The sequence below is a fragment of the Daucus carota genome, chromosome 2, assembly GCF_001625215.2.
Source record: "Daucus carota subsp. sativus chromosome 2, DH1 v3.0, whole genome shotgun sequence".
Classification (NCBI taxonomy): Eukaryota; Viridiplantae; Streptophyta; class Magnoliopsida; order Apiales; family Apiaceae; genus Daucus; species Daucus carota.
This window is the reverse complement of record NC_030382.2, coordinates 7,435,615-7,447,934: the sequence shown is the minus strand read 5'-3', so window position 1 is coordinate 7,447,934 and position 12,320 is coordinate 7,435,615. Positions and strand designations below refer to the sequence as shown.

The following is a 12,320-nucleotide window of genomic DNA, read 5'->3' as shown; positions in this document are numbered from 1 at the left end:
GAAATTACAAGTTGATTACAATTTTAAACAACCGAAAATGAAGCTACAAGTTGTTTTTAACTACAAACGAGTCTGGAATAAAGCTAAAACTTGTTTCCAACTTCAATCTACCAATAATGAAGCTACAAGTTGTTTCCGAGCTCAAACGAGTCAAGAATGAAACTACAAGTTTATTCCAATTTCAAACAACCGAAAATGAATGTAAAAGTTGTTTTCAACTTCAAACGAGTCTGGAATGAAGCTACAAGTTGTTTCCAAATTCAATCTAGTCAATAATGAAGCTACAAGTTGTTTCCGGGCTCAAAAGAGTCAAGAATGAAACTACAAGTTGATTACAATTTCAAACAACCGAAAATGAAGCTACAATTTGTTTTCAACTTCAAAGGAGTCTGGAATGAAGCTACAAGTTGTTTCCAACTTCAATCTAGTCAATAATGAAGCTACAAGTTGTTTCCGGGCTCAAACGAGTCAAGAATGAAACTACAAGTTGATTACAATTTCAAACAACCGAAAATGAATGTACAAGTTGTTTTCAACTTCAAACGAGTCTGGAATGAAGCTACAAGTTGTTTCCAACTTCAATCTAGTCAATAATGAAGCAACAAGTTGTTTCCGGGCTCAAACGAGTCAAGAATGAAACTACAAGTTGATTACAATTTCAAACAACCGAAAATGAAGCTACAAGTTGTTTTTAACTTCAAACGAGTCTAGAATAAAGCTAAAAGCTATTTCCAACTTAATTTACCAATAATGAAGCTACAAGTTGTTTCCAGGCTCAAACGAGTCAAGAATGAAACTACAAGTTGATTCAAATTTCAAACAACCGAAAATAATTGTACAAGTTGTTTTCAACTTCAAACGAGTCTGGAATGAAGCTACAAGTTGTTTCCAACTTCAATCTAGTCAATAATGAAGCAACAAGTTGTTTCCGGGCTCAAACGAGTCAAGAATGAAACTACAAGTTGATTACAATTTCAAACAACCGAAAATGAAGCTACAAGTTGTTTTTAACTTCAAACGAGTCTAGAATAAAGCTAAAAGCTATTTCCAACTTCAATTTACCAATAATGAAGCTACAAGTTGTTTCCGGGCTGAAACGAGTCGAGAATGAAACTACAAGTTGATTCCAATTTCAAACAACCGAAAATGAATGTACAAGTTGTTTTCAACTTTAAACGAGTCTGGAATGAAGCTACAAGTTGTTTCCAACTTCAATCTAGTCAATAATGAAGCAACAAGTTGTTTCTGGGCTCAAACGAGTCAAGAATGAAACTACAAGTTGATTACAATTTCAAACAACCGAAAATGAAGCTACAAGTTGTTTTTAACTTCAAACGAGTCTAGAATAAAGCTAAAAGCTATTTCCAACTTCAATTTACCAATAATGAAGCTACAAGTTGTTTCCGGGCTGAAACGAGTCGAGAATGAAACTACAAGTTGATTCCTATTTCAAACAACCGAAAATGAATGTACAAGTTGTTTTCAACTTTAAACGAGTCTGGAATGAAGCTACAAGTTGTTTCCAACTTCAATCTAGTCAATAATGAAGCTACAAGTTGTTTCCCGGCTCAGACGAGTCAAGAATGAAACTACAAGTCGATTGCAATTTGAAACAACCGAAAATGAAGCTACAAGTTTTTTTTCAAATTCAAACGAGTCTGGAATGAAGCTACAAGTTGTTTCCAACTTCAATCTAGTCAATAATGAAGCAACAAGTTGTTTCCGGGCTCAAACGAGTCAAGAATGAAACTACAAGTTGATTACAATTTCAAACAACCGAAAATGAAGCTACAAGTTGTTTTTAACTTCAAACGAGTCTAGAATAAAGCTAAAAGCTATTTCCAACTTCAATTTACCAATAATGAAGCTACAAGTTGTTTCCGGGCTGAAACGAGTCGAGAATGAAACTACAAGTTGATTCCAATTTCAAACAACCGAAAATGAATGTACAAGTTGTTTTCAACTTTAAACGAGTCTGGAATGAAGCTACAAGTTGTTTCCAACTTCAATCTAGTCAATAATGAAGCAACAAGTTGTTTCTGGGCTCAAACGAGTCAAGAATGAAACTACAAGTTGATTACAATTTCAAACAACCGAAAATGAAGCTACAAGTTGTTTTTAACTTCAAACGAGTCTAGAATAAAGCTAAAAGCTATTTCCAACTTCAATTTACCAATAATGAAGCTACAAGTTGTTTCCGGGCTGAAACGAGTCGAGAATGAAACTACAAGTTGATTCCTATTTCAAACAACCGAAAATGAATGTACAAGTTGTTTTCAACTTTAAACGAGTCTGGAATGAAGCTACAAGTTGTTTCCAACTTCAATCTAGTCAATAATGAAGCTACAAGTTGTTTCCCGGCTCAGACGAGTCAAGAATGAAACTACAAGTCGATTGCAATTTGAAACAACCGAAAATGAAGCTACAAGTTTTTTTTCAAATTCAAACGAGTCTGGAATGAAGCTACAAGTTGTTTCCAACTTCAATCTAGTCAATAATGAAGCAACAAGTTGTTTCCGGGCTCAAACGAGTCAAGAATGAAACTACAAGTTGATTACAATTTCAAACAACCGAAAATGAAGCTACAAGTTGTTTTTAACTTCAAACGAGTCTAGAATAAAGCTAAAAGCTATTTCCAACTTCAATTTACCAATAATGAAGCTACAAGTTGTTTCCGGGCTGAAACGAGTCGAGAATGAAACTACAAGTTGATTCCAATTTCAAACAACCGAAAATGAATGTACAAGTTGTTTTCAACTTTAAACGAGTCTGGAATGAAGCTACAAGTTGTTTCCAACTTCAATCTAGTCAATAATGAAGCAACAAGTTGTTTCTGGGCTCAAACGAGTCAAGAATGAAACTACAAGTTGATTACAATTTCAAACAACCGAAAATGAAGCTACAAGTTGTTTTTAACTTCAAACGAGTCTAGAATAAAGCTAAAAGCTATTTCCAACTTCAATTTACCAATAATGAAGCTACAAGTTGTTTCCGGGCTGAAACGAGTCGAGAATGAAACTACAAGTTGATTCCTATTTCAAACAACCGAAAATGAATGTACAAGTTGTTTTCAACTTTAAACGAGTCTGGAATGAAGCTACAAGTTGTTTCCAACTTCAATCTAGTCAATAATGAAGCTACAAGTTGTTTCCCGGCTCAGACGAGTCAAGAATGAAACTACAAGTCGATTGCAATTTGAAACAACCGAAAATGAAGCTACAAGTTTTTTTTCAAATTCAAACGAGTCTGGAATGAAGCAACAAGTTGTTTCCAACTTCAATCTAGTCAATAATGAGGCTACAAGTTGTTTCCGGGCTCAAACGAGTCAAGAATGAAATTACAAGTTGATTACAATTTCAAACAACCGAAAATGAAGCTACAAGTTGTTTCCAACTTCAATCTAGTCAATAATGAAGCTGTTATGGATCAAAAATCGAGGGGTGAGCTTCGTGCTTTTTGACTGATCTCGCGAGTCGGAACTCAGACGGGTCCTCACGAGGTGCCTACGTATCTTCAGCGGGGTGAAGAATCAAGTCAAAAAACGTAGTTCTATTTTGGAGGGGTAGAGCCCTTTATATAGATGTCTCAGGGTTAGAGACTGATTAGAAGTAGGATCCCTGGTGTTAGAGTCCTAGTAGAAATAGGTTTTTGAGTCAGAGATAGGATAGGACTGATCTCTGATCCTTATCTTGAGCTACTGGAGGTTATCTAGGACTCTAGATAGTTATCCACGAAATTCAGAGTTCTTGTAGGACTCTCGAAGTCCTGGACTCGTCAGTCAGACTCCTAGTAGGACTAGGATTCGAGTTCTGGGCCCTGACCGGGCTGGGGCTCGTGCCTTGAGTTCGGGCAGCCCATGTTTCTCAAACATAGATGCCCAACGGGCTTTTTATAACCTCAATCTGCTAGCCACGAATTTTGGGTGATAAACCCAGAATCCGGGCCTTATATTCTGGCCTTTAATCAGACCCGGGCTCAAAATTACCCAATAATTTTTAGGGCCAATTTCAGACCCATATCATTTGCCCCCCAACTTTGGATAAGTTTCGTAGAAACTTTTCTAAAGTTTTAGAGCATTTTCAATCACTTCTCGGGCCTATTCTGAGTAAGGTCAGCCATCTAGGCCGATTCTGGACTTTCCTTAGTCGATCCGAGGCATTTTGGGGGTACATCAAGTGTTCTTGGGCGCTTTTTGAGCGTTTTCCGGGCGCTTCCACGGCGCCAGACCTCGCCCAGGTCGATTTAGGGCGCTCAGGGCGTCCAGGTCGACACTGGCGCGCAACTCGGGCGCACCTCGGGCGCTCAGGGGCGCTCGACCTCGCCCAGGTCGATTTAGGGCGCTCAGGGCGTCCAGGTCGACGCTGGCGCGCAGCTCGGGCGCTCATGGGCGCTCGACCTCGCCCAGGTCGACGCTCGCGCGCACCGTGGGCGCACCTTGGGCGCTTATGGGCGCTCACGGGCGTTAGGTGTTTTTTGACACCCAAGTCAGTTGTCGACCTCACCCAGGTCGATTTAGGGCATCCTTGGTGCCCAGGTCGACGCTGGTGAGGTCCTCAGGCGCACCTCGGGCGCTTCTCGGGCGCTCTCGGGCGTTAGGTGTTTTTTGACACCTAAGTCGATTGTCGACCTCACCCAGGTCGATTTAGGGCATTTTAGGTGCCCAGGTCGATGGTGGTGAGGTCCTCAGGCGCACCTCGGGCGCTCTTGGCACTCCTGGGGCGCTCATAGGGCGCTTCTCGGGCGCTCTCGGGCGTTAGGTGTTTTTTAACACCTAAGTCGATTGTCGACCTCACCCAGGTCGATTTAGGGCATTTTAGGGGCCCAGGTCGACGGTGGTGAGGTCCTCAAGCGCACCTCGGGCGCTCTTGGCGCTCCTGGGGCGCTCATAGGGCGCTCCCAGGGCGCTTCTCGGGCGCTCTCGGGCGTTAGGTGTTTTTTGACACCTAAGTCGATTGTCGACCTCACCCAGGTCGATTTAGGGCATTTTAGGTGCCCAGGTCGATGGTGGTGAGGTCCTCAGGCGCACCTCGGGCGCTCTTGGCGCTCCTGGGGCGCTCATAGGGCGCTTCTCGGGCGCTCTCGGGCGTTAGGTGTTTTTTATCACCCAAGTCGATTGTCGACCTCACCCAGGTCGATTTAGGGCATTTTAGGTGCCCAGGTCGACGGTGGTGAGGTCCTCAGGCGCACCTCGGGCGCTCTTGGCGCTCCTGGGGCGCTCATTGGGCGCTCCCACGGCGCTTCTCGGGCGCTCTCGGGCGTTAGGTGTTTTTTAACACCTAAGTCGATTGTCGACCTCACCCAGGTCGATTTAGGGCATTTTAGGTGCCCAGGTCGACGGTGGTGAGGTCCTCAAGCGCACCTCGGGCGCTCTTGGCGCTCCTGGGGCGCTCATAGGGCGCTCCCAGGGCGCTTCTCGGGCGCTCTCGGGCGTTAGGGGTTTTTTAACACCCAAGTTAATTGTCGACCTTACCCAGGTCGATTTAGGGCACCCTTGGTGCCCAGGTCGACGCTGGTGAGGTCCTCAGGCGCACCTCGGGCGCTCATAGGGCGCTCCCAGGGCGCTTCTCGGGCGCTCTCGGGCGTTAGGTGTTTTTTAACACCCAATGTTAATTGTCGACCTCACCCAGGTCGATTTAGGGCATCCTTGGTGCCCAGGTCGACGCTGGTGAGGTCCTCAGGCGCACCTCGGGCGCTCTTGGCGCTCCTGGGGCGCTCCCAGGGTGCTTCTCGGGCGCTCTCGGGCGTTAGGGGTTTTTTAACACCCAAGTTAATTGTCGACCTCACCCACGTCGATTTAGGGCACCCTTGGTGCCCAGGTCGACGCTGGTGAGGTCCTCAAGCGCACCTCGGGCGCTCTTGGCGCTCCTGGGGCGCTCATAGGGCGCTCCCAGGGCGCTTCTCGGGCGCTCTTGAGCGTTTTGGGACTATACATAGTTTAAACATGGATTATGCAACGATTAAGTGTAATCATGCTTGATTATGACTTGTTAATGGTATAAGATAAGATTAGGCCTTAACCAAGGTTTTAGGGGCCTTTTCTTCAACCCCATTCGGCAGAAGGAGGATCATCTAGTCAGCCTCGGGCTTCCAAGTCTGAAGCCTTTAAACCGGCCTGGGGTTTTCGAAGGACCGATTCGGTGCTGGGATCGACTGTTCATGCTTCTGATTGATCCCTTCACTCTATTACCCCTGCCGACTACCAGGATGTGGTGCTACAGTCGGAGATCGAGGGGATTGATGGCTTTGGCTCTCAAGCCCTTGCTAGTGTGAGTGTTCTTACAAACTTATTGTTTAGGTTCCCCGAGTCTTCCTTAACCCGTTTATCTACTTGTCTCAGGCCAATGCTCAATTCCAGGCTGCCCTCCATCAGGCTAAAGCTTGGAAAAAACAAGCTGAGAGCCACAAGAAGGCTAAGGAATCCTTGGAGGAGGGCATGGAGGCCCTTCGAATCAAGGATGCGGAAAAAGACGAGATTGTGGCTAAGACTCAATCGGAGCTAGTGGAAGCTCGAAGCGAGCTAGTCGAGGCTAGAAAAGGAAAGGATGCTATCATCGACGACTATTTGGATTCTGATGAGTACAAGAATCTGCTGGAGAAGCACAATGAGATCACCTCTGCAGAGGATTACAGTGACGGGTGGAATGAGGCTGTTCAGACCATTCATGAGGATCATCCAGACCTGTTCCATCCTAAATGGGATTACCTCTGTCCCATGAGGATTGTTCTTGACTCTCCTAGTCCTATTGAAGAGGAAGTCGAAGATTTGGGTGTCATTGAAAAGCATCCGGCTGGGGAGTCCGGGTCTGCAGATAGCTCGGAGGCTGATTCCGAGTCTGATGAGTAGGATTTGTTAAGGACCCTGCGTGGTCTACTTATTTAGACTTATCTAGCCTTAACTTGTAGTATTAGACTTGTCTAGCCTTAGCTTGTAATTTTCACTCAATCAATGTTAATCGTAACTTATTTATGGTTGAATTCATGTTCCGGGTTGACCCGTTCACGGTAAGTAAACAAAAACTCAAGGAAAACATTAGAAGCATGAGATATGGAGCAATCTATAAGAAATTTTATTGAATCTATAGTAGAAGAGATAAACAACTAAAATCAACTAAGTTATAAACTAACTGGCAGTGGTCTATCTGACCTTATTCAATGGTCACCTACTTGCTAAGATAATCAAATATAATAAATCTTCAAGTTGGTGGCATGCCAACTCCTTGGAAACTCAACTCCATCCAGGGTCTGAAGCTTGTACGAGCCGCGACCAATAACATCCTTCACCTGATACGGACCTTCCCAGTTTGGGGCCATCTTTCCCTTGGGACCAACTCCTGAGGCCTCAGCTTTCCTTAGGACTAAATCCCCTTTTCTGAAGAATCGTTCCTTGACTCGGAGATTATAGTAATAGGAAGCTCGTTTTTGGCTCTCAACGATCCTGGCGTTAGCCTCATCACGGACCTCATCGATCATGTCGAGTGCGAGTCTCATTCCTTCCTCATTGGCTTCGGGCTCATACTGCTGGACCCTGGGGGAGGTATGAGTTATCTCAAGTGGCACTACGGCTTCAGCCCCGTAAGCTAACTGGAACGGGGTTGCTCCTGTGGAGACCTTGCAGGTTGTTCGATATGCCCATAGTATAGGGAGAATCTCTTCAGCCCAAGACCCATGCGCTTTCTCGACTCTTTTCTTTAGCCCATCAAGGATTATCCTGTTGGCTACTTCAGCTTGCCCATTGGCTTGAGGATGGGCAACCGAAGTGAATCGTAGCTCAATGCTATAGTCGTTACAGTATCCCACAAACTCTGGATTGTTGAACTGAGCTCCATTGTCAGTAACCAAGACTCGGGGTATGCCATACCTGCATATGACGTTTTCCCAGAAGAACTGAGCAACTTGCTTGGTGGTTATCTTGGCCAGGGGTTTGGCCTCAATCCACTTGGTAAAGTAGTCAATAGCCACTATCAAAAACTTCCTTTGAGCACTGGCGAGTGGAAACGGCCCTAGGATGTCCATCCCCCACATAGCAAAGGGAATCGGGGAGTTAATGGATGTCAGCATCTCTGGGGGCTGGCGCACAACAGGTGCAAATCTCTGACAACGATCGCATCTCTTAACATAATCCTTCGCATCCTTCAGCATATTTGGCCAAAAGAACCCAAGGCGAGTAATTTTGTGAGCCAAGGCTCTCCCGCCTAGGTGCTGGCCACAGATTCCTTCATGGACCTCTTTCAAGGCTTCCCGGGCCTCATCCGGCCTTAAACACTTCAAATAAGGTATAACAAAAGATTTCTTATAGAGAATCCCTTCAATGAGTGCATACTTTAGAGCTCTTACTTGTAGTTTTCGTGCTTCCCCAGCATCAGGTGGTAGATGTCCAGTTTCGAGATACGTTTTGACCTCATCTATCCAAGTGGCCCCCGTGTCGATTGGGGCTACCAGCTTGGCATTGATACTTGGGGTTTTCAAAACCTGATAGTAAACACTTCCCGAGCACACCTCATTCTCTGAGGATGCAAACTGGGATAAGGCATCAGCCTTTGTATTCTCTTCCCTAGGTATATGTTCTACCAAACATTCTTTAAATTGCGTCATCTGGGCTTTCACAATCCTTAAGTATTTCAGCATTGTTTCTTCTCGTGCCTCAAATTCTCCATTAACCTGTGACACCACAAGTCTTGAGTCCCCACATACTTTCAGGTTTTTAACCCTCAGGGTTCTCGCCAATCCCAATCCAGCTATAAGGGCCTCATACTCAGCTTCATTGTTGGTAGTTGGAAAGTCTAACTTGATCGCGTACTCGACCGTGAAGCCATCCGGGCTTCGGAGCACCAGCCCTGCCCCACTATTTTTTGTTTTTGAAGCTCCGTCAAAAAATAGTAACCAATACTCTTTAGGTTTCTCCTCTTCTTTGGGTTCCTCTACCATACTCTCCTGCCCCCCGACTTCCTTGTTGTCAATGGTGCATTCAACGAGGAAGTCAGCCAGAGCTTGAGCCTTGATTGCCACCCGTGGTTTGTATCGAATTTCAAATTCCCCAAGCTCTACTGCCCATTTGATTAATCTCCCACTAGCCTTCGGGCTATGCATTATGCTCCTAAGGGGCTGGTCTGTCAAGACTTCAATTTTGTGAGCCTGGAAGTAAGGCCTCAGCTTTCTTGAAGCTGTAATCATGGCTAAGGCAAACTTCTCAATCACAGAATAGTTGAGCTCCGCTCCATGCAAAATCTTACTAACATAGTAGACGGGTTTCTGGATTTTTCGATCCTCACGAACCAAGACCGCACTCAGTGCTTTCTCAGAGACAGCCAAGTAGACATATAATGTTTCTCCATCCACGGGCTTTGATAAGAGTGGTGGCTCTGCCATATACTTCTTCAACTGCTCAAAGGCCTCTTGGCTCTCACTTGTCCATTCAAAATCTTTAACTTTCTTCAAAGCCTTAAAGAAGGGCAAGCACTTATCCCCGGACTTCGAGATGAAACGTCCTAGTGCCGCGATTCTTCCTGTTAGCTTTTGAACATCCTTTATAGACTTAGGCGGCTCCATATCAAGGATGGCCTTTATCTTGTCGGGGTTGGCCTCAATCCCACGTTTTGAGACCATCAGACCCAAAAATTTTCCAGACCCAACTCCAAAGGCACACTTGGCTGGATTCAACATCATCTTATGTGTCCTCAGGACTTCAAAAGCCTCTCTCAGGTGTTCAAGGTGATCAGCTTTGTTCAAGCTCTTCACTAGCATATCATCAACATAAACCTCCATGGTTTTTCCAATCAGATGTTTAAACATCTTATTTGCCAGGCGTTGATATGTGGCTCCTGCATTCTTTAAACCAAACGCCATAACCAAATAACAAAAGATACCAAAATCAGTGATGAACGATACCTTAGGAATGTCGTCCTTATTCATTCGGATCTGGTTGTATCCACTAAAGCCATCCATAAAGCTCAACATCTCGTGCCCAGCTGTAGCATCGATCAGAGTATCTATTCTTGGGAGAGGAAAACAGTCCTTAGGACAAGCATCATTCAAATCTGTGAAGTCTACACACATCCTCCACTTTCCATTAGCTTTCTTGACCATGACTGGGTTGGCTAGCCATTCTGGGAATTGGATTTCCTCTATAAAACCTGCTTCCAAAAGCTTATCGACCTCCTATTTTATGGCTTCTTGCCTCTCAGGGGCAAAACTTCTCTTCTTTTGTTTCACGGGTTTTCTATCTGGGCTTACGTTAAGCGTGTGTGTCATAAAGAGGGGATCAATCCCTGGCATATCGGCTGCGGTCCAAGCAAACACATCCCGGTTGTTCCTCAAGAATTTCACAAATTCGGATTTCATATCCTCGGGGAGCGACGCCCCTACATAGGTCACCTTCTCGGGCTCATCTGGATATAGGGAGAAGGGAACCAAGTCCTCAGCTGGCTTTCCTCTCCTTTCCTCTTCCTCTCGGACATCCAAGTCCTCAATTGGGAGAACTTGCCCCCCGGTCCCTCCAGATTTCAGAGCCCCCACATAACAACTTCTAGCCATTTTTTGATCTCCTATTTCTTCTCCCACCCCATTCTTGGTAGGGAATTTGATCTTCAAGTGGTAGGTGGATGGGATTGCTTTAAAAGCATGTATCCCAGTCCTCCCAAGGATAGCATTGTAGGTTGATGAAGCCTTAACGACCAAAAAATTCAGCATACATGTGGCCTGTCTAGGCTCGGTGCCCATTGTCACGGGTAGTTGGATCATACCTTCAATCTTTGTCTCCACGTTATTAAAGCCGTATATAGGCATATCTGAAGGTGTCAATTGCGAATCTGAATATCCCATCTTCTCATATGCATCATGAAATAAGATATCTACTGAGGCTCCACCGTCAACGAGTACCCTTTTTACAGAAGAGTTTCCAATCACCGGGGTGATTACCAAAGGATCATCATGGGGAAATTTAACTCTGTCAAGATCTAAATTGTCGAATGCTAAAGCAAACTCAATTTTTGCCCTCTTCGGGGGCTCTCCAACAATGTACATCACTTCACGAGCATAAGCTTTTCGTGAGTTACTAGATAGGCCTGCTGCGGTCGGTCCTCCAGAGATTACATTGATCACAGGCCCTCTGGGCTGGTTTCTCTTATTCCTATCATCGTTGTCTCTTCCACGGTTGTCATTGTCACGGGGATTCTTGTCCGTATCCCTAGTATACTTGGACAGCTTGCCTTTTCGGATCAAAAACTCGATCTCATCCTTCAACTGTCGACAATCATCGGTCTTATGTCCTGTATCTTTATGAAACCTGCAGTACAAGTCCTTGTTTCTTTTTTCGGGGTCAGTCCTGATAGGCTTCGGCCATCGAACACTTTCATCTTTCTCAATTTCCATCAGGATCTGACTCCTAGGGGCATTCAGCCTTGCATACTCAGTGAACCTCGGTCCTGCTTTCTTTTTGGTGGGGGACTTATCACCATCCCCTGTCTTTGAATACTTATTATCCGCGTTGTACTCGGTGTCGTTTCCACGTTTCTTTGGGTTCGAGGTCGGTCCCTGGTTATTATGAGATTTCTTCAGGCTTTCCTCAGCCTTGATATACTTCCCGGCCCTCTCCTGGAGCTCATTCATATTTTCAGGGGCCCTCTTGGCAAGTGATCGGCGGAAATTATCATCCGTGGTTCCTTGCTGTAGGGCAATCATGGCTACTTTCTGGTCTAAATCCGGGACCTTGAGCGCCTCCTTAGTGAACCTATTCATATAGTCTCTGAGGGATTCGTTCCTGCCTTGATGAAGGTTCATCAACGAGGCTGAACTCTTAGCGTGGGTCTTGCTCCCAATAAACTGGCCTATGAAAGCTCGGCTCAAATCTCCAAACGAGGATATAGAGTTAGGGGGTAGTCGACTATACCAGTGTTGTGCCATCCCACTCAAAGTTTGGGGAAAGGCTCGACACTTAATGGCCTCCGTGACTGGTTGCAACAGCAATGCATTCATGAAAGTTCGTACATGATTCGCGGGGTCACCCGTTCCATCATACGCCTTAATTGTGGGCAACTTGAACTTTCGAGAAATCCTTGCTGCCATGATCTCCTCGGTGAATGGGGGGATCGGGTTATCTGGATCACCTGCAGCCAACAAGTGAATTCTATTCATACCTGCGTTCTGAGGGTTTTCAGTTTGTTGCCGAGGTTCGGGTGGTGGCTGCCTGGTCTGGTGTGCCGCCCTGTCTTTTCTCAACTGAGCTATCTCCTGTTCATAAGCTCGAATCCTGGCTTCGTACTCCTGGTCCGTGGGTCGACGGGACTCGGGGTTATTCGGCCTGGTGTTGTGCTGGGAGCCTCGGC

At 45.4% G+C, this 12,320-nt stretch overlaps 1 protein-coding gene across 1 annotated transcript; it reads right to left on the bottom strand.

Annotated features, from left to right (window-relative positions):
• Window positions 1-10,155: 10,155 nt before the first annotated feature.
• Window positions 10,156-11,676, bottom strand: LOC135150327 (uncharacterized). The gene is made up of 3 exons (XM_064086590.1): window positions 11,405-11,676; window positions 10,740-11,281; window positions 10,156-10,607 (listed from the first exon to the last, which is right to left on the bottom strand). Exons 1-3 carry the CDS (start codon window positions 11,674-11,676, stop codon window positions 10,156-10,158), a joined length of 1,266 nt encoding a protein of 421 aa, XP_063942660.1.
• Window positions 11,677-12,320: the final 644 nt, after the last annotated feature.